The 27,952-nt window shown below is 39.8% G+C and overlaps 1 protein-coding gene across 1 annotated transcript; it reads left to right on the forward strand.

Moving 5' to 3' along the window:
* The first annotated feature begins 268 nt into the window (after positions 1 to 268).
* On the forward strand, positions 269 to 27,943 carry LOC134537626 (homeobox protein unc-4-like). The gene is made up of 3 exons (XM_063378285.1): positions 269 to 354; positions 21,920 to 22,131; positions 27,109 to 27,943. Exons 2-3 carry the CDS (start codon positions 22,081 to 22,083, stop codon positions 27,709 to 27,711), a joined length of 654 nt encoding a protein of 217 aa, XP_063234355.1. The 5' UTR covers positions 269 to 354; positions 21,920 to 22,080; the 3' UTR covers positions 27,712 to 27,943.
* The last annotated feature ends 9 nt before the right edge of the window (positions 27,944 to 27,952 follow it).

The following is a 27,952-nucleotide window of genomic DNA, read 5'->3' on the forward strand; positions in this document are numbered from 1 at the left end:
AATTATTTTTAAATTAAAACAGAAATGATAAGTTACAAATTATAAAATACGAACAAAACTAAATCAGCCATAGTTTCAGCTCGCAAATAAATGCAAAATTCGCGTTGTATTTACGCCTGGTTTTCAGTTAATTTGTTAGCTGCAATACTCTAATAAATTATTTTATTCCCTGACTTCGGTGTTAATGTCATGTTTTAGACCTAGTGGCAAAACCGCATTGAACATTTTGTTGTGTTGTTGTCTATGTTGTTTATCTATTTCGGTCACGGACAAAACACGTGTTCAAATTTTATGAAAAATCTTCTTGTGATTATTTTCAGGTATTGAAATATGAACTAGAACGTATTAAAAAAAGTAAGTATACTATGTTAGAATGAACATACACATTAAAAATACATTGTATAACTTAACTATTTTTATACTTGTTTGGAACAAGATAAATGTGTATGGCCCATTTTACACGGAACATTTAGCAAGTCAGAATTTATAATGGCGTTGTATTAGATATAACCTATACTATGTAATACATAGTAGTTATTAATTTTTTTGAGCACAATATTGCAGCAATAAGAGCATGTAAAATTCGTCTTTATTAAATTTTTCATCAGGTTTAAAAAATACGTATTTCATTTTATAAAGATTAAAAAAATAACATATTTAGATGTGAGGTTAAAGTCCATTAACAGAGATAATAACCATCACAGTATTCGTAAAGTTGCTGTTTTGCCGGCATATTAACTGATACAAAGTAAAAAAAATTAATATTTGGTATTTTTAATTGTATTTAACCTTTCTTATTACAAAGTTATTACAGTCTTCAAAAAAGTATCCTATATAAATTTGAAACCACTTTTTCACGTGGCGTTATTATTGTAAAAAAAAAAAAAAAACTTTTTTTTTTGTTTTCAGCTACAATTTTTGAAGATTAAATTGCTCGGCAATAAGAAAAAATCATTAAAAGAACCAAAATAACACAACTAAAAGAGTAAAGGTTGGAGTTGAATATCACGGATTGTGATAATTTAACGTCTGGAGTTTACATAAACATGTTGACAGCATACAGCTAATAACTTATTTAAGGCAATTTGTGTTACAGTGTTCCCCTTAGCTTAAGGTGTTAATTACTCGATTGGAAACTTTGCCATCAGTTTTTCATAATGAAAAATAGACATTCATTGGTAATATGCTTGCAAGTGTCAGTATTAACACTCAAATATTTCCGACTTATTGTACACACTTTAACCGCACTTAATATTCCCGATTCGTAATATTTAGGTTACTGTATTAAAAAATCTGAATCCATGTTTATTAATCTAACCTCTTAATGAAATAAATTTTGTTAAGTCCAAAGTCCTGGAACGTTTTTACTTAATTCTTTCGTAATAGCGATTTTGGTGAGTACTAAATTAAAAGACACTTTAAAAACTATAACAATTTTTAAAAATAAACATAACTTTAACGTTGTTATTAATTTTTGTATTATGCAAAGGCAATACCAACAGGTTTTACATAGAGTTAACCTTATTTTGAGCTCTTAAAAATGCATTAAATAGTGTTAGTAGTCCGCTAGGTGACATTTTATCACACCCAAGTGCATACGATATCCAAATTAATTGCAATTTAATTAAAAAAATACTGTTTGTAGAAATTTAGAGAAATATATTTAATGATATTAATATATAAGATTTTTTGAGGGAGTAACTAAGGAAATAGGCTTAGACAGGTTAATGGTATGCAATAACACCATTAATTTTCAAAATTCCTTTTTACTTTGAAATAAAGTTTTTTTCTTCAAGTAGCAAACATATGTAGGTACCTACCTACACACCAATCTTTTAATACCAAATGTTTCATATGCTGAAAAATGTTAGTATATAATGGTTCTTTATTTTTATTTTAAAAAATGTTATTAAATTGAGAGAAGCATTATTGTATCCATATGGGCTAATAACGCCAAATTAATTTCATTATTACAGTAAAAAACTACATTGAAACAAATTATTCGTCAGTAATTAAAATTTACATATAAGTTGACACATACAAAGAGGCAGTCTTTATTCACTGTCACAGCCAGGAAGATATCACAAATACCAGTTTTTGGATACCAACCCTGCACACAACTTTTCGTGGAACCAATGACTATATTTTGTGCACTAAACCAAGGTTTATTTTTTTTTCCCTGCATCATCAAAATAATTTTTCAGCGGGTAGTCGGGGCATGGTACAAGCGCTAGAAATACCACCGAACAAAAAAAAATTATGAGCTATTGTAGCCATGGCGTAATTACATAATTTACCCCATATGTAATTTTTGGAAGACTCAGCCCACAAATTTAATGCATGTCTGTTTTTTTTTAAAGTTGCAGTTTTGCCTTTTGTTTTTTTAAAATATTATTAAAATTTTTTAATCATGCTACAATTGTGTGGTATAGATGTATGCAGCCTGTCTTCCTTAAGGGAACTATATCTATTGTGTAAAATTTAATGATTTGCATAACTGTTGCAAACATTGAAATGAACTTTACTTAGTAAAACGTTGGTAAAGACAGTGTAGCATTTTAAAGTTACTATGGGAAAAATTAAATTAAATTTTATGAAAAACCAGAAAAAATAAAACAGCAGAAAAAATCACACGAAAATATATAAAAACCAATATTTTTACATATATTTATTTGAATATATTTATATTTGAAGTATTTCTACATTGTTTGCTTACACAGAGCTTTGGTAGTTAAAACAAAAAATTATTTCCTTAAAACCAGAGTAACAGCTAAGGCGCGGAACTCATTACCCTTGTCATATGGAAAAAAAAAGTAATATGGTTTTTTACCTTTACTAGACTTTACCCACCTCATTGTAGGTAGTATAGATTTTGAATTGATTACACCTACATCACAGTTTTTTCATCTGAATTTTTCACAGAAGCAATTGTTTATGTCACTTTAAGTGAGCTTTTATTAGATAAATTACTACTACCATTTCAAAAGTATTATCAATAATATTATAAACTTTTATCACAGTAATGATGAAAGTTAGATTTAATACGTAAAAAAATGGATACATTTATGTAGTAAGGGTTAAAACTATGAGCATCAGAAAATATTAAAAAAAAATTTACATTTTACGTTTTAGAGTAATATCGTTTAGATTTAGCCAACATATTACTTTACTTTCTATTACCCTAAATAATGATCAATTAATTTTCCAAATAGTTTCAAGCACTTTTATATTCAGAGGAATAAAAGGAAGAACTATGTAATGTTTAGCTATTGTTTAGCTATCGATTAACTGTAAGCTTTTTTTTGCGACATGTACCTACATGTATTGGGTCTAATGAGATATGTAGGTATGATCAGTATTCAATATTAATATAAACACGTGTATTCAATTAATTATTTATTATAATAATATAATCGTGATAAATTTTAATTTTAATGAAAATCATTAAAAATTCCGTATGTTTACTCTAATTTATAAATTTTTAATATTTATAAATAATAATATAATAATTAATTTATAATTTATAATGCCCTACGAAAACATATAAATAGGTTTTACTTGAGAATATACTTAAGTTTATATATACAATTTCTACCACTAATTCACAATTTATAAGTGATTTTAATTGTATGGACCAGTATTCAAAATCAATCACTAAATTTTTAAACGCCACTCACACGTTATTCCGCGCCCGCCACTAGAATACGCTATCGGAGCAACTACGTCGACAATCGACGTCGACTATTCGATTTCAGAGCGAAAGGTTGAACTCTATAATGAAATGTCTTCAACAAAAACGAACCCCCCCCCCTTCCCTGAAAAAATACTACATACCAGTTTGGACCTGATTACTGACAATAAATTTTAATAAAATACTTCACAACTTGTTAAAATCCATTAAAAAAGTGAATTCTGTAAAAGTTTCCGCACACGTTAGATGATGATAACTTATTACGCACATACTAAAGGATAGTTGTACTATTATAAAGTTTTATTTTTATTACCTATGCGAATTCACGAAAATTCATTTCCTAACAAACGTAATTAATTTAATATTACTTCAAGTAAAATTGAGAACATAGGCCTACCTAGTATGAAATAACCAACCCAATGGGCTGAGCTATGTATTTAATTATATTATAGCAATACGATTAACAAATAAATTGCATTCACATATATCTGCCTAAAGCACAATTTGTATAATCCATAGTAATCAGTAATTTTATAAAGTAATTTTTTTTCCTACTAACGAATTTTGAACCACGTTCATTTAGCCTAACAGCCGCGCACTATGACCACTGTGCTACGAAGACTAACTAACGATGATAAGGAGAATGTGTTTTATAATAGCTATTTGTAATACCAGTACATATTAGTAGGTTTTTTAAAAATTTAAATTAAATTTCACTATGACTATTTTAATCTCTAAAATGCATGTTCCAGGGTAGATTCACTATCATAAAGTTTCATTCGGCACACCAATACGTTTGGCATGTCCTATAATTTTTATGAAATTGACCATATATGTGTTTATGTTCATACACGTAGGTCCACCATCTTCCTGTGAAGATTTCTGTACACGGTGCGCGCGCATCGCAAAAATTCACCCTCGTCATTTTACTTTAACGCGCCTTAAGAAGTATAACTTTGCGATATATATTTTAGACGTTTTTAATTCACGTATAATGTCTGTCAGCCTTAATGTTCATCTTCAGTCCAGTAATTAGTTCCACTCTTACAGATAAACACATTTTTGTCTTTTTTTCACTGCACTACGCAAAGGAGAAATGATTTAGTGTTGTAAAACGGCATCTCCACAATATTTTAGCCACGTTATAAGAAACCAGCAATAAACACTGAAGAAGGATATATAGAAATAACGTTTTCTTGCCTATTTTACCGCAGGTAAAGAAGCCGTCAAAGGTATTAATTTTCGCCATCCATCATCACCGCAAATGCCGTAATTACACTGCCTTGACAATTTTAAATGCCATTTACTTATACACGTAAAACATGTCGGTAATTTTGTTTTAACAGACATGTCAGCAAATGTCCCAAGAACACGAGGAAAATCAATGTTTTGTATTTTTCATTTGAAAAATATGTCACGCTAAGGGTACCCTCAAGTTACTATGTAGTAAAGTTTCTTAGTTTAATAGTAATTTCTATAAGTAACTTCTGAAACAGGCAAGCGTTTTAGCGGTGAACGTTTCTATAACTGTCAGATATATGTATCTACATATATAGGTATTGTAAGATTTTTTATTTGTGCCTGTGGAAAAAATTATTTTAGCGACATAGTCTGTAGTATGTTCACAAGGTTTCCATTGTTTTAATTTGACTTAATCTTATGCGTTTCGAAGCACCCAAAATTTCAAAAACTGCCAGTAGTCTTAAAGGAAAATAAAGTTAGTGCTCTGGTTGAAAAAAGTTTCCGTGTCTCATTTGTCTAAATTTTTCGACAGACGTATCCTGCATTTATAGTCCTCAAATGGCAACTAATAACTGTGGCTCTTAAAACCTTCGCTTGAGAAGTAATTTGCACCTTTTACGTGGATTAGGGTCTCTTTAACCAACTACATAGCTAACCGCATAACGGTTTACTAAATGAAATATCTTGGCTTGATTATGAGTTAAGACAAGTATATGCCGTATTAAGACTAATCTCGGTTTAAATCCACATCCTATAAGCTCTCCACACTTTTGAATGGAATGGCGCAAAGCTGAATGTATCAATAAATCTCATTAATTAAATAGAAATCGAAGAGATATTTAGAGGAGAACCATTTATGAATTCGAGAAGAAAAAAAAGTATACTGGCATTATTACTGCTTAAACCAAGGAAAAAATCGTAAAGGAAATTAAAAATCAAATAAAATTATTAGGGCATACACCTAGGTACATGATTAGAGAATAAAAACGAAGGAATAATATGAACATCATTACATTTGGTGTAGGTAAAACTAAAGCGTAGATAAAATTTCGCTCTTAAAAATCGAAATGAATGTTCGAAGAAAATGAGAGATTTTAAATTCGAGTAAAAAGAGAACAAGTTGATACGCTAATTGGAAGTAAAAGAAGAAACAGCTAAAACACTATTTTTTAAATTAAAATAAATTAACAATGGCAAATTTAAATAAAACATCGTCGAAGAAAAAAAGTATCTAGAGCAAGAAAATATCGCTAAAGTACAAAAGAGAAAATATTAAGAAATTTCGTTGAGACAGTCACAAAACTTTGTTGAAAAACTAATGAGAAAGAGTTGTGCATATGATAAAATGTAGAACAATAGAAGTTTTACCAAGGAACGGTATGAAAAAAAGTATAATAAAAATAAGAACAGAAACAGAAATATTCATGTAAACTTACATACCTACTTATATTTGTCAATTTGTATATTTACATGGAAACAACTGTATAACTACAAAATACTGTTCGCAGTAATACTGGGTTCAGATTCTTACCCGGCATTTATGCTTTGTGTTGTCCCACCTTCATTATTTAAAGTTATTTGTAAACTTTATGTGTACGGACTCACGTTAAAATATGCTATATAAAAAAAATACCTGAAGTTTTGACTTTGGTTCAGTTTCGTAAGTACTAAGCATAAAATCCAGACTACAACACTACATTGTCCAAAAATAATTCACAGGAAATCTACCATATTTGAATTTTTACATTCCCAATGCAATGCATATGTTAGTAAATTTCATTGCATTTTCGGGAACCTTACCAAAATGAATAAAGTCATATTCAGGAAAATTCAAACCAGAGGTTGACTGAAAAACCGAACAGTGAAATCATACATTTATTTGTATTGTAAGGAGGAGCCAGGGCTGGCGCGTCCATATAGGCGAACTAGGCAACCGCCTAGGGCGCCAAGTAGCTGGGGGCGGCGCAGCACGACACATAACAGCTGATATATGTTTAACAATTATTGAAACTAGATGAAAGTGGATTTTTGTAACAGTTTGGAATGTTTATATTGATATAAGTAAGCCTGCTCACATTTGATTGTTGACAAAATCTTAGGCTTACGTGATGTATTTTGAGGCAAGAAAAAATTTTTTTTGGGGTGTCCGGCCTGGGGGAGGGGGGGGGCATTAAGGTTTTTCGCCTAGGGCGCCAATTTACCTTGCACCGGCCCTGAGGAGGAGCTGAATCATACGATGACGTGGCGGAAATCACCCCGAAAAAACAATCACCTGCACTCCACCTCTTTCACCGAAATGCTGTCATCGTCGGAACTTGCGGCCTTATTTGTAGCCAGCGCTGTAAAATCAAGCGAGAAGCGAGGCGGGCTGCGAACCGAACAACTCAGTCAGCTGGTGAACTGGGGCGCTTGGAGAGTGAACCACCGAGGAGACGACGGCAGAGAAGTTAAGACGTGGACCATTCAGCGGGGACGAAGGAACCGCATCCCCCATTCCGGCACACAGGGAAAAGAACTTGCCCACCGCCTACCGATTTTTCAGAGTCCTCTGTTAGTCCCGAGCTGTTCCGGGGCTTGCAACTGCGGAGGTTATCGTGGCCAGTTGCCCCATTAGAAAAGGGGATCATGCCTCTCCATCTTTGCAATTTTAAATATTTTCATACCGCTTGCAACAAAGCTTCCGCGCCAAATGACATGGCATGAAAGTTGTGGTCGTCCGCGTGAAATAATAAGTTGTTTCCTCGCCAGCGCTTACAGACTAGAGCATGTCAGTAAACATGTGGTTGCTACAAGGTGTAGAAAGTCCGGGAGATATGGCTTATGCCTTGACATGCGAACAATTGTGACAGATAGTCCAAAATTACATTTAGGCTATAGCGAAAAAGACGGAAAAAATAAAGAAGGCGGGGTCTTATCCCTCTTACGGATTCAGGTGTGATCTCGTCTCGTTGCACAAACCGGTTTTCCATCACGGGATATCTTGAGCTGTTAATAAAAAGCGCGTTTTTTTCCTTCTTAAGCTCTGCTAAGAAAAAAAATATTTTTCTTTTTACAAAAGATCCCTTTGAAAAACCAGTTGCCAAGAAAATGGTTTGTAATACTACAAGGAAGATATTGTAACTTCGTACAACACATGGATGTGGTAATTTTTGCATATATGAAAAACTTTTTTGGAGATAATACCGAGTAGCTACTATTTACGAAAATGGACGCATAATTTTATTTTTAATTGATGTTTAATTCAAGCATTAAATTTTAACCATTGAAATTACAACCGAATATTCAATAATTGGATTTTATTCTGTTTTAAGGCGACAGGGACCTGTTTATGACTATGGCCTGGGCTCCGAACCACTGGGCTACAGCTGTCCGCCCACCACACATTGTTCTCAGCACCTGCACCCGACACGTAGAACCAGGGGAAAACACCGCACGTCTCGAGTGCAGAGAGTTAGGAGCGGAGGGTTCACTAACTACCAGAGCAGAGTCAGCACAGACGGTAGTCTCTCCTTTCAGTGGTCAGGAGTACTTCCCCCCCCCCCCAACCCACCTCCTCCGGGACATGCACAGCACGAGTGAACTTCAGGGGCCCGGTAACCACTTCCCGAACACACGCGCCGTGCCAGTCCTTAAGGGGCGATCACACGGGCAGAGTAAACGGGATGGCAACAAGGGAAAGCAAAGAGAAGTCGCTCTACTATCCTCGTGTGGACAGTTGGGAGAGTACTAAAGCTACTAGTTTGAAGAGTCCAGTGGGGTAGCACATGAGGATAGCAGCTCGCCCACTCTCCTCCTCCCTACACCCCGCGTATGTACTTTACCTGCGTGGACCGGTGCAGTCTAGTAGAGGAGTTTACTCAAGAAGATGAGGTGGTCAGAAGCAGCAACTATTACATTTGTAGAATTGCGCAGAGAAAATGAATCTGTGTGGAACATTCAGGAACATTTAGGAACAAACTTCTCTTAAAACAATTTTTCTTGCTGGGAGCCACTTTGTACTGAAGCATACAATTTTGTAATTCTGTGCGCGGACAGCTACTCCGCCATGTGTAGGATATTAGAATTGTCACGAGATTTCGTTTTCCCTACTCGCTATCCCGTTCACTCTGTTTAATCGCGCCTTTGATACCTTTCACAGATTCTTTCTCTCACCCTCCACCTAAATTGTTCAGGAGAACAGAACGATGAGTTAAATCTCCAAGTCTAGAATGGGTAAGACTGTTTCGATATAATTGGCGTTTCTTGGACTGTCACCTTCCGGGTCTGATAACTGTCAGGGATCTACTGATGATGGTCGTTTTAGCTCATTACTGGGTACCATGAGCTCAGGCGACGCTACGGTGATGTCCTTATGCTTTTCGAAGCAGGATGATGCCCGCGGGTTGAAGGTGAAAAAGACATCACAAACACCCAGACATGAAAACCATGGAGAAGGTTAAAAAAAAACCCCCTCCCCGACCGGGATTTGAACCCGGGTCCCTTGGTCCCCCAGCCAGTCACGCTAGCCACTAGACCAAGTGTGCGTACAGGGTTTACCAAGGGTTTATAACTGCCATTTCATTGTATTATTTTCTGTAATAATTGTATATTATTTATCATTAATCTACGAGGGACGTTCCGAAAGTAAGTTTAGTCATTTTTTTTTTTTAGAGCAGATGGTACAAACAAGCAGGTGAAACAAACAATCGCCATAAGAATCCACACCAGTTGCTGGTTTTAACGACGGAAGTAGTCAGCGGAGGAGGAATGACTCATGCGCAGAGCGCCGAAGAAGAGAGAACAGCAGCAGACCGACGTGTCGGAGGTTGTTCGTGCACAAATCGCGTTGGCGGACAGACGTGTGCTGAAAACGTGATCGCCGATGGGAGTGCAAGCTGGTATCCCTGCGTTGAAAGCCGCACTCTCTGGAAATCACTTCCAAAACAATGCTGAGGTGGAGCAGGTTGTGCGACAATTCCTTGCTTCGCAGGGCACCGAGTTCCACCAGAGCGGTTTCTTCAAACTGATTGCACGCTGCGACAAATGTCTCAATGTCGGTGGCGACTATGTCGAAAAATGTAAGGTGTATAGTTCATGATGCCATGGTGTTCTTATTTTGGCAATAAAGTTTCGGGACTTAATTTCGGGACGTCCTTCGTACTTGGGTTTTCATTCGGGTGGCTAGAAGTTCTATGGTATTAGCGTGACCCTTCGGCTTAAATATTTTTACTGTACATGTACTTTATTCCTTTTAAATGTCGCTTCTTTATTATTTCGTTGAATGGGTAGTAGGTACAAGTCATGCCGGGGCTTCCGTTAACCACGAGCCTCGTCTCGTGTCAGCGTGCAGATGTGCACTGTGGGTACGCCCTTCTGACCTGACGAGGGGATTTCGGACACGTGCGAGAACTGCAAGTGATACCTACACGTGGTAGGCATTCCCGCGTGCGCTTTTGAAATCGACTGCAATGTCCGATGTCGGTTCCTTATCGCTTTTTTTTATTGTTTCGTTTAACTCTGTCGACTATTTTTGAAACACACCTTATCAATCGACCGACGATAGAACCAAAATACACGGTGAAGGTTTTTTTTTTTTTAAATGTAAACCATTTCCCCACTAGGACTTAATTTAAGTTTACCTGCTCGTCTTAATATCGTTAAAAACTATATTAAGTGGTTCAAGTTAGAACGAGTAAATTACAAATGAAGATTCATTTGCACATTAAAAAATTAAAAAAAAATTTTTACCTTGTTCCCGGAAGTAATCCCGAAAAAAAAAAGCTTCAAAAGAGCATTTGAAATATTCAACCATTCAAATGACGTATGAGGAAGAGGTTTTGAATGGGGGAGGGAGTGTTTAAGTAAATTTATTATTCAACGAGGACAGACGGAATGAAAAGAAGAAAGAAGGAAAAAAAAAAAAAACGGTATTATTTCCCGGGCGCACCGAAGCGGTGACGAGTTTTTACGTTTGATGAACTTTACTGGCAGTTGGGGCGGGTGGCGCGGCGCGAGGGTATAATGGGCCCGGAAGAGGCGGCACCCGGGGACTGCTGGCGGCCGCCACCAGCGCGCGTCACCTCGCCGTGCTCCGAGCCCGCAAGGCCTAGTCCCTACCTACACAGAGAAAAATGTTTGTTTGAATCAAAAAAAAAATTTGTTTATATATGGCGAAACAAATATTTACCTGGTGGAACAAAATATTTTGTTAGCTTAACCAAACTCAGTAAGTAACAAAAATGATTTGTTACACCTAACCAAATATATATCGGAGTTGACAAAATCATTTTTGTTGGGTCAACAGAACCTTTCCTACTAAAAAAAATGTTTGTTTGAATTAACAAAATATATTTATTTCGCCACATACTTACAAACAAATATTTTGTTGAGGCAAACAAACCTTTCTCTCAGTGTACACACGGATCCACACCTAACTTAGAACTGTCATAAGTTAGACCTGGCATAAACTTAGAAACACATAACGCCACAAAACAGAACTTAGTAACGTCGTAACTTATAAAATCAGAACTTAGACTGTCACAACTTAGAAATACACAATTTAGAACTGTTATAGATTAGAATTCTCGGGAAAAAAACATATAACTGAAAACTGTCATAAGTTAGAACGATCATAGCTTAGAAACACTTAACTTAGATACACACCACGCTGATAAACGCAACTTAGAAACACATAACGCTGAAAATATTAACTTAGAACTAGCACAAATTAGAAACACGCATCTTAGAGCTGTTAGAAACAGGTAATCAAGAAACATACAACGAAACACACAACTTAGCAAGTCATAACGTAGAAACACACAAATTAGAACTGTCAACTTAGAAACACACAACGCGAAACCACACAACATAAAAACGTCATTCCTTAGAAAGCCACATTTTAGAAATATCACAACTTGGAAAAACTGAGTTAAAAACGCAACTTAGAACTGTCATAACTTAGAAAATTCACATATTCTTGAAAGCAAATTTTTGTCGTGATACTCCTTCAAAGTTCGATCATATAAAACAAATATTTCCTGTACTGAACATACTAATCTATCTGCATCCAGCTCCATAACGTGGAAAAAAAAAACAATAACAATACTACTATACAAGTGAATATTAACTCAGATAAAAGGAACAATGAAAAACAGTATTTTAACGAGTCAGCTGTAAACACACTACGGCATGCCTTGGTTAACAATTTTTTTTTCTCGCGCATGCGCAGAACACTGCTCGCGACGATGTTTGGAGCAGTCGTTCGATGTTGTCGCCTCGTGTCTGAACGCGACAAGTTTTGAGGCGTCGTGTCGCGTCTGATCCTGTGTGCATTTCTTTCATGTAAATACGTGGAGGTCAACTGCCACCAGACAAAATGACGTGCCCCACTCTGTGTGCGCCCGGCCTTACACGCCGCCAGACTTCAAGTATACTATTCACAAGTAAATTCCCTCTGTAGTCATGGGGAAAAAAAAATCAAGGAAGTTGTTTCACAAAACTTACAATTTGACTCTTAACTGTTACAAGTGCAGATTTGCACGTCACAAGCTTTTTCTACAAGTAATACTACAGTCTGGTGTCTCATAAAGTTTCTTGCAACCTTCGCGGGCTTTGTAATATGCGTAGAAATTTCTACTACATAGTCTTACCACCAAAGTAAAATATTTTACGAGTACAGTTTGTATGCTTGAATTGCATTATGATAGATACAACCTTCTGTAAACCATGGAAGATAATACTAGTGTTATTGAGGTTAGTAGACCACACAATTGCAGTCCCAAGATTATTATGAATTTTATGAATTATTTAAATTTATATACTCATGTCAAATTATGCTTGAATATTTTTAGGCATCTCTTTGTGGTGCATGTACTTTAATATATTAGCTTTGATATTTTATCTGTTATGTTTCTAACTGAAGAGCATTTCATTTAAACAAAAAAAAATACAAGAAAAAGACAAATTGTTACGTTTCTCATCAAATATAAATTATACTTAATCACGAAAACAGTATTTTGCTCACTGTTGTATATTTTTTCAAGGTACGTATATGCCAAATAACATTTCTAATATACCTACAGCACATTTTATTATCGGGGAACAAGTCCTAGGGACAGGGGAAATTTTTTCATTTCAATCTGTAATTTCATTTTATCTTTTGTTTTTGTGATTTTATTTCCGGGTGATTTTGTCTTTAGCTGGAATTTGCTATGCACTTTTGGTTTCATTAAGGTAATTTTTTATTCTTAAGTTTTTAGACAAAACTTGCTGTCTCAATACGAAGATCCATCTAAACATAAAAATCCCAGCTGAAATGTAGACTCGTAACTCAGAGTTAGTGATTAGTGTGCCAACTTTTAGAAACCAAACCATTTCCTTTATGAAACATTTCAGTTTTACAATTGTAAAACTTTTATTTGTAAATAATAACGTGTAGCTTTTAGGCTTGTAGTTTTATGAAGTAGGGCTCAAAACACAAACAATAGTAAAAAATAAGCCCTTGTAATCACAAGTTGTTACGAACAGGGATTTCACATAGATCGTCTAAAGTTGTCATTATCCAGTAAAAGTTTTGCTTGTGTGTAACAAGTGTAGGCTATTAGTTGGTACATTTGTAACAAAAAATATTTGGTATCATATCCTAATTTAATTAATGTACTGGTAACAATAATATTTTTAGTTGCATCATAAATTTTTTTATGATCTTAGTTCATCTGTATTTTTTTTAAATACAGTAGGGTAAAAACTAAAGTACATAATCTTTCTGGGATAATTATTAGTAAACTTAAACCTAATCGTAATCTGCCTACCTTTGAAGGAAGGTGGAAAATTAGTAGTAGACAAGTGTCATACAAGTTTTTTTTAAACTACGCTTAACAATAACTCTGATATTTTAGGTAACATGCAATTAAAATACTTGTAAAATTGTTAAAATTCGTTTCTCATTACAAATTTACAAGTGTGCTTTTGTGAAACACTTGTAGCTACCTGTATATTTTACCGAACTTGTAAAATGTTACTTGTTGGTTACAAACTTTTACTTTTGTAAAAAGAGCTCCATTTCACCACGAAAGTAGGTCTACGAGTCAATAAATATCAAAGTAATGTTCTAAACGTATGGTAAGACGGCGGAATTTTTTTTCTTTTCATTAAATCAACTCATACTGTTTGAATTTGTACTATTATAAAACTTTTTAACTGTAGGAGAGTCCAATAATGTCTAAAATTAACATGATTTTTTAAATTGTAATAAAGAATTTAACGACAATATTAGATAAAATTCTTATTTCCGCTAATATTTCCCATGTGGGATAATTTAGAGTATTGGTCTAAACCATATTTTGATGCATGTTAAAAAGCTAAGGTAAATTGTTGCTCAAACAGTTCAAACCAAAATATTTATATACTTAAAGCACACACTACGACTGAAAAAGGAATTAAGACATGATTTTTATTGTAAAAATATTATATTTTGAAAATATAATAATAATTGCATATAAGTAACTGTTTTTTAAGTCTACAGTAAATATTTGAACATAAATATTTTTAGAATGCATTGTTAAAATTATAGGCTTCATTTTGGTACATATTAATTAATATAAAATATATAAAAGAGTGATTTTTAAAATTTTTACTTCTCACTTACCCTACCATCGATTTACCCCATCTTACCTTAGTGTGAAAATATCCAGTTATAGGTAAACTTCTTACAAACATACTCTTGTAAAATTTTAATGACCTAAATTTTTACAAGTTAACAGGTGATTTACTTGTATGCTAGTAATAAAACCTAGGCAGTTTACAATAGTACCTTAAAAACATGTAACTAACACTTGGGGTTTACTGATTTTATTTAAAACAACTGAATGAGCATACATCATTGCTGGTTTACACTGCAGTATAGAATTTACCTCAAGAATGGTAAACAAAGATGAATATAAACACACGAAGAATAAGTGAAATCAGCCGATACGAAATGTTTAGGATAATTAGTAAAAAATTCTCAGTGTAATACGATACACATATATTTTCCTACTAGATATCTACCGGCTTCTCAGGGGCTTAACTGTCACTGGTAGCTCACCAAATAAGCTACTCGCTACTGGTAGTTCGACATTCATAATATTTTCACTGCATGGAAAATGAGAAAATGTTTAATAGATCATATTGTAATAAGGAGGAACATAAAGATATGTACACTAAGTTATTAAAATGTTCCAGAGTTTATAAAGGTTTCCAAAATATTTCCAGAAAAAAAAACCTTCGAAATCTACCTACGACTGTAGGCTGTGCCCAAAGGGAATTTTTTAATTGACGTTTGATTAATGCATTATTTTTTAAATCACGGAAAAGATTATTGAAATTACAAAAATTTGACTTTAATTTTTATTATGCTTATTCATGTGCGCAGATAATAGGCTACTGGAAAGCTATTAATGGAACGGTTTACAAATAACTTCAATTATTGGATCTACTGGGACAACACAAAGCATAAATGCCCGCGTAAGAAGTTATAATTTTGTAGTGTTTTCATGTAAATGTACACATTAAAAAAAATCTGTAATTTTACACAAACATTTATGTTCCATCTACAAAACAAAAAAAATTTACAGTGTAAACTTAATGTAATTTCTAAGAGTGTACGCACATATGCAATGGGCCGGATACACTCATCTTACGACGCCAAAACAAACAACTCTTGTCTGCTCGACAGAGCACGATGCTGTATTGACGAGACAACTCGCTCATTAACCACTGCGGCACGGGTTTCGAGACCTGGCCGATCCGAGCCAGAAGTTCACCAGATAGCTAGCGCGCACTCTAAACTAAATATGGTGTAAACTGTTCTAAATCAGTAACATCCTACCTTACTGCGAATCTCGAGTACACTGCTCCATTTGAATCAAACAAACTAAACCTGTATTTTTTTAAATTTTAATTTTAAGGAAACGTGTTTATATTTTATTTTTATTTGCGAGAAATATACTAAAAATGAAGAGTTGCCACTTTCAAAAGATTAACTAAAATGTTCTCAGTTCATAGTACAATTTATGTATAAACAGGTATTAGAGTTTTCAAAACTATAGAACAATAAGTTATAGAAAATAACGATGGCTATTTTATAAATATATTCAAACTCTTTAGCGTAGTAATACAATTATAGAAGCATAATAGTTTAGGACACTGATACATTAAGTGGCTTGCTTGGTCAGGGTTGTATTTGTGTTGGTGTGTTGGGATGATAAGTGCGATGCTCGCTGGTGCTTCTAGCGGTGGAATGGCGCAAAAGTATTCCCGTCGTGCGTAGGGAAGTTATTAGTTTGGGGCGGAGGTCTTAACATTATACAGCGGGGATGTGAAGATAAAGTTACCATGTAAGTCCTTTGAGCGGTCTTAAGAATCTGTAGCAGGAGTTTCATACATAAAAAATTATTATTCTGAAAACACGCGTTTCAGCCATTTTCACTCTTCTAAAACCTAAGTACCGTTCAAAAACGAAATGCGAAAAACAGAACTACCCATATACCCTCAGCGTATTCTTGAGTGCTTTTCGTAGACAGACCCCGCTCGGATATCTCGAGCGGATACCATTTTGTTAGAAACATCTTTGGTACCTTCACAGATTTAATTTTAAGTGTCGGATGGGTCATATCACGCGGGGGTAAGAAGTTCGGGAGTTAGTGTGTGCAGTGTTTGCCATGACTAATTATTTCAGTAAAAACTATAACGGCCCCCTACCTCTTCCCATTTTTTTCTTATCAATTCAGCAAAACTTTTTTTGATGGAATTAATTTTAACGTTCATTCCTTGCTGATGTTTCGTGAACATCTTTGCGGAACATTACTCACTTCATGATGGCGTTTTTTTTACAGTTCTTATCGGAATTATTTCAAGATTTTGAACAAAACTTCAATATTAAGTATCTTTTAAACAGCTACAGTTAGTTTTTGCTAACAAATTGCTAACCAGAGACGCACTCCGTAGGACAGTAACTCACAAGGGTCATATTAGGCCAAGGGGTGGCATCGTCTGCATGATTACATCGTAAGAGTGTGTGTGAAGCCTTTATTTTCTTTAGCTAATTGTTAAACCATATTGGTTAGACGCCCAAAACATTGGCTGAAGTATAGTGTATGTTTTTTGGAAATAGTTTTAAATATTTTTTTTTAAATGAAAGTTTTTTTTTAACGGCAGAGATTCTAATGCATACTTACTAATCATCATATAATGTTATGAAGCATAATTTTTGCAATGTTTTTAGTGAAACAATATGATGATGGTGAGGTTAAAAAGCAACTTCAAATTCGTCATAGCATTACATCTCTTGACAATTCCTAACACCATGTATTAGACATTTATTTTAGGGGAAACATTTAAAGTTGAAATAAGTACGACAAAATTTAATTTTTTTTAAATTTATAACAAAAAATTCTAACTATATTAGCAACTCTTCTTTACATCACTTATATCTGAGCACTAAAAGGGCATGCTAGGGGTTAAGTTAGTTATCATTATTTTGTCAAATACATTTTCTCAAATGTTCCTATAATTTCTTACTACATATTATATTTAAACCCTGATCCAATTATTTTCTTTCTTCAATAACATAACATAATCATCCTACTGCCATAGAAGAAACGAGATATTTACATCTCCAAGGTCATATAACATGTGGCTTCAGCGTACTTTTCATACTAACAATATTGTTGTAAATCATTTTATCCCTTCACGAAACCTCATAAACTTTGTCTTAGAGATTTATTACAGTGGTGTGTATACAAAAATACTATAGCAGCCTATAATAATCTATACATTTTACTAGCATTATTTTTACTAAGCTTTTTATATTATTGTTCTTTTTATATTTTTCCCTTTATTGCGTTTTTTTGCATGTATTTCCTCTCTTTGTGTTTTTTTTTCGTTATTGTATTTTTGAAGTGCCTGCCTTCTTTTGGACAATGTCTGCCCGGCTAGCACTTAAATAGATAAACAAATAAAACAATAGAAGGAAATAACTCGAGCAATACCTTTTAATGTGTTTACGGCTTCTATAGGTACCTATATAACTTACGTATATTAAAGTTCAGATGACCGCATCCTCCCTCCCGCACCACGAGTGTTGCGCTCTCACGTACGCGCCGCTGATGTGTAAATAATGCGGCGGTAGTTTTTGCCCCGTGTTGCCCTGTGCTGCAGCGCAGGGCAACAACTGGCGGCGGAGGGATAGATTACCGACGGGCGTGAGACCGGGTGGGCGAGAGTCCGTGAGCGGCGGGCGCTGCGCAGATGGCCATGTGGCCATATGGAAAGGCCACCGGCTTTTTTTTTTTTTTCCTTCTCCTCACAACGCTGCCAACATTAAATCAAGCGTAGAAAATTAACCCGCCGTACCTATCTTCATCGAGTTTGTTTCATCTTTTTACCAAAAAATAATATCTGCTGGTACAGCCCGGCTTCGAAAGAGTTGATAAAAAATTTTTTTAACACAGCAAAATTTATTTTAAATAGTCAAGTACAAAAAAAACTGATAGCTACTTAATCAAACACCGAGTGACAAATACAACGCCCATTTTAAATAGTTGGGTCTAGAAGCATGAAAGTTTGCTTACGATTTACTTATATAACGTGAAAATTAAGAAACTATTTTTTTAAGGGGGTTAAATAGGGGATGAAAGTTTTGGAAATCCCATCGGACACACAGTTTTTTTAAAAAATAAATTTCATGTTACAACTATTTTTTGTACCTGTCCTTCAAATGTAAAATTAAGTAACCAATACTGTATGGATATTATATAATAATTACAGAAAGAACTGGATTAATATCAGAAATTTATATATCTTTTAGATATACTACTTATAAAGGTTTAATATGCCTAAGTCAAGAAAACAGTCAATCTGGTCGTTTTTCACCAGTTTTAGTTACAAATATTGGAAATTTTTGTTTCAAAAATATGGTCATCCGTAATAATGTAGCTTAATAAAATTGGAATAATTTTTGGAATCAGTCTAGTATTTTCGCGTTAACTTAGTTTTAAACAACAAACGTTCGCTCTCTCTTTATGATGTTAGTATGGATTTGTAGTGAGAAGGGTAGAAATTCCATCCCGAAAAAAACAAACAAATATTATCTGAATCTCCAGAAAGAAAAAGATACCTAGTTCCCTAATATAGTCAGATAAAAATATTTTTTTGTCACAAAATTATCTTTTTGAAACAACAAATTAAAGTCTAAATTATTAAAAATATTTTTTGGCAGTTCATTAAAAACTGGACAGTCTTAAGGCCAAGGGAAGTTTATTTTCTGAAATTTTAGACAAAGTTTTGCCTTTCTGTTACGTTAGTTTCGAAATATTCTATTGAAGTGTGTAAAAAAAGTCGTCTGAAAGTCAGATAATATTTTAATATACCTATTATTACGTAAGATTATTTGCAGCACGAACAATATGAGAACACATGCAATTTGGCTCATTACCGAGGTTGGATGTTTACACATCACTGGCGAGTGCTGAAATACTCGCTCACAATTTCTTTTGTTAAATATTGTGGTTTCTTGTGAAGCTCTGCACACTGATTGTGCGAGTAGGCGGGGGCCTTTTAAGAGGCCACTCCAGTATTTAAGGGGCAATACGCAACCCGCGTTAACCTCATAAGATTCAATGCTATTTTTAATTTTGCTTATAACTAATAAACTAATATAGATTTCGAAATGATGCTTGCTTGATATGTAAGACAACGATGCTCTTATAAAAGCCCTTTTCTTCAAAAACGTTCATAAATTATGGTTTTATTCTAATCTTTACCAATATGCATAAGTGTATTGTCTAGGTTTGAACCATAATTTATGCACGTTTTTGAAGAAAAGGGCTTTGATAAGAGCATCGTTGTCTTACATGTCAAGCAAGCATCATTTCGAAATCTATAATAGTTAAAAAGTTATAAGCAAAATGAAAATAGCATTGAATGTTATGAGGTTAACGCGGGTTGCGTAGTGCCCCTGAAACACTGGAGTGGCCTCTTAAGGCGGTGACTCGAAGCGCCGGCGAATGTTCGTCGCCCAGCTGCTGGCGGTTACAAACAAGCGGGCAGGATGGCAATACGCCTTAATGGCGGTTTAAGTGACGCCTTGAGGGACCGTTAACACCCGCCTCCCCCTACCCTTTTCCAGGCGGACACTCTGGGACGCACGAATTACCATCACGCGACATCGGCTACTCAAGTATCCGTTGAGTAAGAGGGGTGGGTTAAACTTAATGATTCTCCCACTCCCCCCCCCCCCCCCCAGAAGGTACATACGAGAATAAGGGACTCCGGGACATGGTGTTATAATCCAAAAAGAAAAAAAATATATTTAGCGTTGAGTTAGCCACACATTTCCCTTCTGAAACGTTCAATTTATTATTTTCTATGGTAAAATAGAATCCGCAAAATTCCTGACTTAAAAACGATGTTCTGGTGCCCCTCAAATGACTACCCTGAATGCAAAGGGCACAAACCTTTAAAGAAAGGCTTAAAAAATAAAATTTTTAAATGGCCAGAACAAAAAAAAAAGCAGGTAAAATGTAGACTCCTGATATTTCACTGATTTGCAGCAGTTCTCATAGTTTAGGGTTCAGTATTCAAATATATCTTGGCGGCAGGTCTTTCACCGAAAGGAGCACGTAACAGTAAAAAAAAATTAAGAGGTCAGGTTTAACGTCGCATGGTCGCAGAGGTTTAAGGCCCCTGTCTACCCAAGTACACACGCGGTGGACTGGGCTTCAGAAGAAACCACACCATTTGAAAACTGCTCAAGATATCAGAGTAGTGTTTGTTTACAAAGAAAAAGAAACATTTAAGAATACGCTGAGGCCGGATTAGTTCTTTTGCTGTATTCTTAATTCTTAGAAGGGTTAAAATGATATAACACATGCATTTGAATAATGTTTAGGCATGTGACATTCTGTACAGATTCTTGAAAGCACACAAGGGACCTGCATTACAACCTGTTAATTTTCGGCCATATAAAGTTTATGGTTGCCACTCAAATATCATAGTCGTCCTATGCACGACGAGAAGAATGCGCTAGAGTCCACTGCATTGCGCAATGAGAATTTTTGGCTTAGAAATTACAGTAAATTTACAGACTTTTTAACTGAATATAGTATAGTTCTTCGTAATTTTAAATAACTGAATCTTTGTAGATTATTTTGACCTAGAAACTACGCTTATTTCGACTTCCGAGTTTGATGTTTCGTTATAAACAAAGGTAAACACACACGTGGACAAAATTAAGAGTGTTCTTGCTGAGTTTTTGAATGTTTTCAAGTTATACCAATTATATCCTTTTTGGATTAATGTCCAAAGTAAGTGAGCCAAGTGTCCGTAAATTACCGAAGATAACCGTAAATTTACGAATATCCCTGGATAATTTGAAACCAGCATCCTTCGTAAATTGAAGGTGAAAATTTTGAACAGAGCGCAAGTGAGCTATCGAGTTAAAATTGTAGAAATAACTGTTAAATAAAAGAAATTACATGGTGTGTGAGACAGAGCCAAAACAGCTCTCCATTAATCATGTTAACTGAGTGGATCATAATAACTGGGTGGATCATGGTAATTGGGTTGATCATGGTAACTGAATGGTTCATGGTAGCTAGGTGGATTTTGGTAAGTGGGTGGATCATGGTAACTAAGTGGATTGCGGTAACTGGGTGGATCGTGGTAATAGGATTGATCATGGTAAGTGAAAGGTACATGGTAACTGGTTTTATCATTGTTACTGGGTGGATCATGGTGGCTGGGTGGATCATGGTAACCGGGTGGACCACGATTGTAGGTTCTGTGGCCAGAGCCACCGAGTCCTGCTTGGCTTCTGGACGTGCACGAACACTATCTCAGCCCAGGAGCCAGGAGGAGGTATCTGCAAGACACGAACAGTGGACCGAGAGCAGGCCAAAGACTGCGCAAAAAGACAGTCCTCTTGGTCTCGACGGCCGAGTGACCTCGACCGTGACCTTGTTGCCGCAGAGGGACCAGCGGGCGGCCGGGCCGACGGCGACCACGACGCCGCGCACGGAGAGGACTTCCTGCGCAGCAGCAAGCGGCGGCGGTCGCGCACCAACTTCAACAGCTGGCAGCTGGAGGAGCTGGAGAGGGCGTTCCTGGCCAGCCACTACCCCGACGTCTTCATGAGGGAGGCGCTCGCCATGAGGCTCGACCTCAAGGAGTCCCGTGTCGCGGTCAGTACAACCTCGACAACCTCACTCACGCTCCCGTCGACATGAGTCGTATTGCCGAGTAGTTGGCCACAGAACATAAGGGTTTGCTGAAAGTAAACCATAACATTCAATTAGGTCTACCCATAGGCGTAGATCCCTGGGGGCTCCCCCTGGAATTAAGAAGGCCCTCCCTTTGGCTTATGCTTGCAAAATTGTGACTGCGAAACGGGTTTAACATCAAAACTATGTCTTAAGGAAAACTTCTTGTATATTTTATTGTTTCCTTCTTGTTACATGCATATAGGCCAAATAATGGACAGCATACAACATACAAGCACCCTATCCAGATATGATTTGTGTCGGTTATAACCCACAAACGCCAAACTCTTGGGCCGTGGTGGCCCCCCTTGCGGATCATACAGATTTGCGCCCCTGGCCTACCCCCTTGTCATTCGACGACTGTATGACCTGTAAACCGTATATATGTCTTACAGTTCGTACATACTGCCAGATGTTATGCTGACTAGTGGACATGCATGTGTCTCAAGAATGGTACACAGAGAGAGTTCATAGCCAGGGGCTTATCAAGTTCTAAAAATAAAAAGATGGAGGAGAGGGGCTATTTCTAATTTTAGATTATAAGTCCATGAAACCACGAAAACACATTGAAGGCGATTGCTTAGCATGGCAAACACATTTAACCTGTTTTCACCAATAGTGCTTATAAGCCATTTCTATGATAGGACGGAGTGAACTGCACCATAACTCACACTAATGAATTATGCAATGTAATTCCCAAAGTTATCCACATGCTTGCAGGTGTAGTTCCAGGACAGGTATCAGGCTCCTGAGGGACATGTCGCTCTTACCACAAACCTGGGTATCTTCACATTAAGATGTGTCTTAGACACGACAGCTGGAGCGCTCGGGAGTCCGAACCCTCAAACGAAAGATCAGTGACCGATACTGGCCCTTACTGCTTCCTCTGATAACCCTTTCCCGGCACTTGAGGATTCCTAAGGAAACCCTCTGCGGTCAACACCGTCAGTACCATAGGGAAGCAGAGGGTTGTCATTAGCGCAGAAAAGCTATAATAGCGCATCATAGACCCTTTCTGTGGATTTGTTGGGGGGTTTTCTCGGCTGCTAAAGATGACAGCAGCTCCAACACGTCGTAGGCCAGCAACCGCTCTCATGGGAGTCAAGATCACACTCAACATCATAATGTTACAGCAGGATGGTGTGACTCGAAGAAGAGTCCTGTTATGATGATGTGTGTGTGGTTGCAGATGTGGTTCTAGATGATGAGTTGGTGAACTCTGCCAGACATCATGATTATGAATGTTGCAAAGTATTGCCGAATATTAACAACATAGGTACTTGCAGGCGTGGTTCCAAAATAAGAGGTATTGAGATGTCCTCGTTCTAACGATTGATGCAAATTACTGTCCAAAATTATACAAATGTTACAGCATCATGCTGACTCACGCATGTGAACAGGCGCAGACTTCGTTAAAGAAGAATTGGGCATGGTTCTAAGAGGTTATAGATTGCTAAAGAAGCAGTAATATGTATGAGTTGATTGTATGATGACTTGCGCGTGGTTCAGCTGTGATCTGTGCCAGACATAATGTTAATTAAATATGCAGTGTATTGCTTAAGGTAAGCCACATGCTTGCAAGTGTGGGTCCAAAACAGGAGGTCATGGCTTGCGGTTCTATAAGTGGTTATGGCGAGGGATACAGTCGACTGTACGAGGACGTGTTTGTGGTTTCAGAACAGGGGCATTGCTTGAGTGTCTACAAGTGGTGATGACGAGGGATTCAGTTCATTGTACGATGGATATGTGTGATTGTAGGTGTAGTTCCAGAACAGGAGCATGGTTTGTGGTTGTATAATTGGTGATGGCAAAGGAAACAGTCGACTGTACGAGGACGTGCGTGTATTAGAAGGTGTGGTTCCAGAACAGGAGGCCATGGCTCGAGAGTCTAGCAGTGGCGAGGTACGAGGACCGTGTGTGGTTGCAGAGCAGGAGGGTAATGGCTCGAGAGCGAGGTGCGAGGACCGTGCGTGGTTCCAGAGCAGGAGGGTAATGGCTCGAGAGCGAGGAACGAGGACCGCGCGTGGTTCCAGAGCAGGAGGGTAATGGCTCGAGAGCGAGGTACGAGGACCGCGCGTGGTTCCAGAGCAGGAGGGTAATGGCTCGAGAGCGAGGTACGAGGACCGTGCATGGTTCCAGAGCAGGAGGGTAATGGCTCGAGAGCGAGGTACGAGGACAGTGCGTGGTTCCAGAGCAGGAGGGTAATGGCTCGAGAGTGAGGTGCGAGGACCGTGCGTGGTTCCAGAGCAGGAGGGTAATGGTTCGAGAGCGAGGTACGAGGACCATGCATGGTTCCAGAGCAGGAGGGTAATGGCTCGAGAGCGAGGTGCGAGGACCGTGCGTGGTTCCAGAGCAGGAGGGTAATGGTTCGAGAGCGAGGTACGAGGACCGTGCATGGTTCCAGAGCAGGAGGGTAATGGTTCGAGAGCGAGGTACGAGGACCGTGCATGGTTCCAGAGCAGGAGGGTAATGGCTCGAGAGCGAGGTGCGAGGACCGTGCGTGGTTCCAGAGCAGGAGGGTAATGGTTCGAGAGCGAGGTACGAGGACCGTGCATGGTTCCAGAGCAGGAGGGTAATGGCTCGAGAGCGAGGTGCGAGGACCGTGCGTGGTTCCAGAGCAGGAGGGTAATGGCTCGAGAGCGAGGTGCGAGGACCGTGTGTGGTTCCAGAGCAGGAGGGTAATGGTTCGAGAGCGAGGTACGAGGACCGTGCATGGTTCCAGAGCAGGAGGGTAATGGCTCGAGAGCGAGGTACGAGGACCGTGCATGGTTCCAGAGCAGGAGGGTAATGGCTCGAGAGCGAGGTACGAGGACCGTGCATGGTTCCAGAGCAGGAGGGTAATGGTTCGAGAGCGAGGTACGAGGACCGTGCATGGTTCCAGAGCAGGAGGGTAATGGTTCGAGAGCGAGGTGCGAGGACCGTGCGTGGTTCCAGAGCAGGAGGGTAATGGCTCGAGAGCGAGGTGCGAGGACCGTGCGTGGTTCCAGAGCAGGAGGGTAATGGCTCGAGAGCGAGGTGCGAGGACCGTGCGTGGTTCCAGAGCAGGAGGGTAATGGTTCGAGAGCGAGGTACGAGGACCGTGCATGGTTCCAGAGCAGGAGGGTAATGGCTCGAGAGCGAGGTGCGAGGACCGTGCGTGGTTCCAGAGCAGGAGGGTAATGGCTCGAGAGCGAGGTGCGAGGACCGTGTGTGGTTCCAGAGCAGGAGTGTAGTGGCTCGAGAGCGAGGAACGAGGACCGCGCGTGGTTCCAGAGCAGGAGGGTAATGGCTCGAGAGCGAGGTACGAGGACCGCGCGTGGTTCCAGAGCAGGAGGGTAATGGCTCGAGAGCGAGGTGCGAGGACCGTGTGTGGTTCCAGAGCAGGAGGGTAATGGCTCGAGAGCGAGGTACGAGGACCGTGCATGGTTCCAGAGCAGGAGGGTAATGGCTCGAGAGCGAGGTACGAGGACCGTGCATGGTTCCAGAGCAGGAGGGTAATGGCTCGAGAGCGAGGTACGAGGACCGTGCATGGTTCCAGAGCAGGAGGGTAATGGTTCGAGAGCGAGGTACGAGGACCGTGCATGGTTCCAGAGCAGGAGGGTAATGGTTCGAGAGCGAGGTGCGAGGACCGTGCGTGGTTCCAGAGCAGGAGGGTAATGGCTCGAGAGCGAGGTGCGAGGACCGTGCGTGGTTCCAGAGCAGGAGGGTAATGGCTCGAGAGCGAGGTGCGAGGACCGTGCGTGGTTCCAGAGCAGGAGGGTAATGGTTCGAGAGCGAGGTACGAGGACCGTGCATGGTTCCAGAGCAGGAGGGTAATGGCTCGAGAGCGAGGTGCGAGGACCGTGCGTGGTTCCAGAGCAGGAGGGTAATGGCTCGAGAGCGAGGTGCGAGGACCGTGTGTGGTTCCAGAGCAGGAGTGTAGTGGCTCGAGAGCGAGGAACGAGGACCGCGCGTGGTTCCAGAGCAGGAGGGTAATGGCTCGAGAGCGAGGTACGAGGACCGCGCGTGGTTCCAGAGCAGGAGGGTAATGGCTCGAGAGCGAGGAACGAGGACCGCGCGTGGTTCCAGAGCAGGAGGGTAATGGCTCGAGAGCGAGGTACGAGGACCGCGCGTGGTTCCAGAGCAGGAGGGTAATGGCTCGAGAGCGAGGTACGAGGACCGCGCGTGGTTCCAGAGCAGGAGGGTAATGGCTCGAGAGCGAGGTGCGAGGACCGTGTGTGGTTCCAGAGCAGGAGGGTAATGGCTCGAGAGCGAGGAACGAGGACCGCGCGTGGTTCCAGAGCAGGAGGGTAATGGCTCGAGAGCGAGGTACGAGGACCGTGCATGGTTCCAGAGCAGGAGTGTAGTGGCTCGAGAGCGAGGTACGAGGACCGTGTGTGGTTCCAGAGCAGGAGGGTAATGGTTCGAGAGCGAGGAATGAGGACCGCGCGTGGTTCCAGAGCAGGAGGGTAGTGGCTCGAGAGCGAGGTGCGAGGACCGTGTGTGGTTCCAGAGCAGGAGGGTAGTGGCTCGAGAGCGAGGTGCGAGGACCGTGTGTGGTTCCAGAGCAGGAGTGTAGTGGCTCGAGAGCGAGGAACGAGGACCGCGCGTGGTTCCAGAGCAGGAGGGTAGTGGCTCGAGAGCGAGGTGCGAGGACCGTGTGTGGTTCCAGAGCAGGAGGGTAATGGCTCGAGAGCGAGGTGCGAGGACCGTGTGTGGTTCCAGAGCAGGAGGGTAATGGTTCGAGAGCGAGGAATGAGGACCGCGCGTGGTTCCAGAGCAGGAGGGTAGTGGCTCGAGAGCGAGGTGCGAGGACCGTGTGTGGTTCCAGAGCAGGAGGGTAGTGGCTCGAGAGCGAGGTGCGAGGACCGCGCGTGGTTCCAGAGCAGGAGGGTAATGGCTCGAGAGCGAGGTACGAGGACGGCGCGTGGCTGGTTGCAGGTGTGGTTCCAGAACCGGCGCGCCAAGTGGCGCAAGAAGGAGCACACGAAGAAGGGCCCCGGCCGGCCGGCGCACAACGCGCACCCGCAGACGTGCAGCGGCGAGCCCATCCCCGAGGAGGAGCTGCGGCGCAAGGAGCGCGAGCGGCGCGACAAGAAGCTGCTCAAGGCGCTGGAGCGGCAGCAGAGGAAGCTGGCGGCCAAGGGCGTCGCCGTGGACCTGGCCACGCTGCGGCGCGAGTGGGAGGCCAAGCACGGCTGCGACGCGGCGCGGCCCTCGTCGTCCTGCGACACCAACCAGTCGTCGGCGGCGCGCTCCGAGTCGGAGCCGTCCTCGCAGGGCGGCCGCGACGACGCCGACGACGACACGGACATCGACGTGGAGGACGACCAGCCGCCACCGCCGATGTCGCGGCCCGACGACGCCAGCGGGGACGAGGACGTGAACGTGACGTCGTCGTCGTCGGAGGAGGAGGAGGAAGAGGCCCGGCCGACGAGGCTGTGCCTGCCGGCGCCCAAGTCCAACCCGTTCAGCATCGAGAGCCTGTTGTCGCGCGCGCACGACAAGGTGCAGAGGAGAGGCGGCGACGGCTGCTGCTCGTAAGACCGCTGGTCCGCGGGCTCATGGGACGCGTCCCTCCCATCTACTCTCACAGACTGATGACGGACGTAGCCAGCGTGCAAGCTGCTCCTTAAAACATTCGTAGCCCCAAAACTGAACGGCCTTTTTTCCCCTCTCAACATAAGTGTCGAAACGTCGTAGTCAATGACAAGAAAAAAAGATTCCAATCCTAAACGCCAATCACTTCAAGAAATAAACTTTTTGTCTCCATTTACTTCAGACA

The sequence above is a fragment of the Bacillus rossius genome, chromosome 12, assembly GCF_032445375.1.
Source record: "Bacillus rossius redtenbacheri isolate Brsri chromosome 12, Brsri_v3, whole genome shotgun sequence".
Classification (NCBI taxonomy): domain Eukaryota; kingdom Metazoa; phylum Arthropoda; class Insecta; order Phasmatodea; family Bacillidae; genus Bacillus; species Bacillus rossius.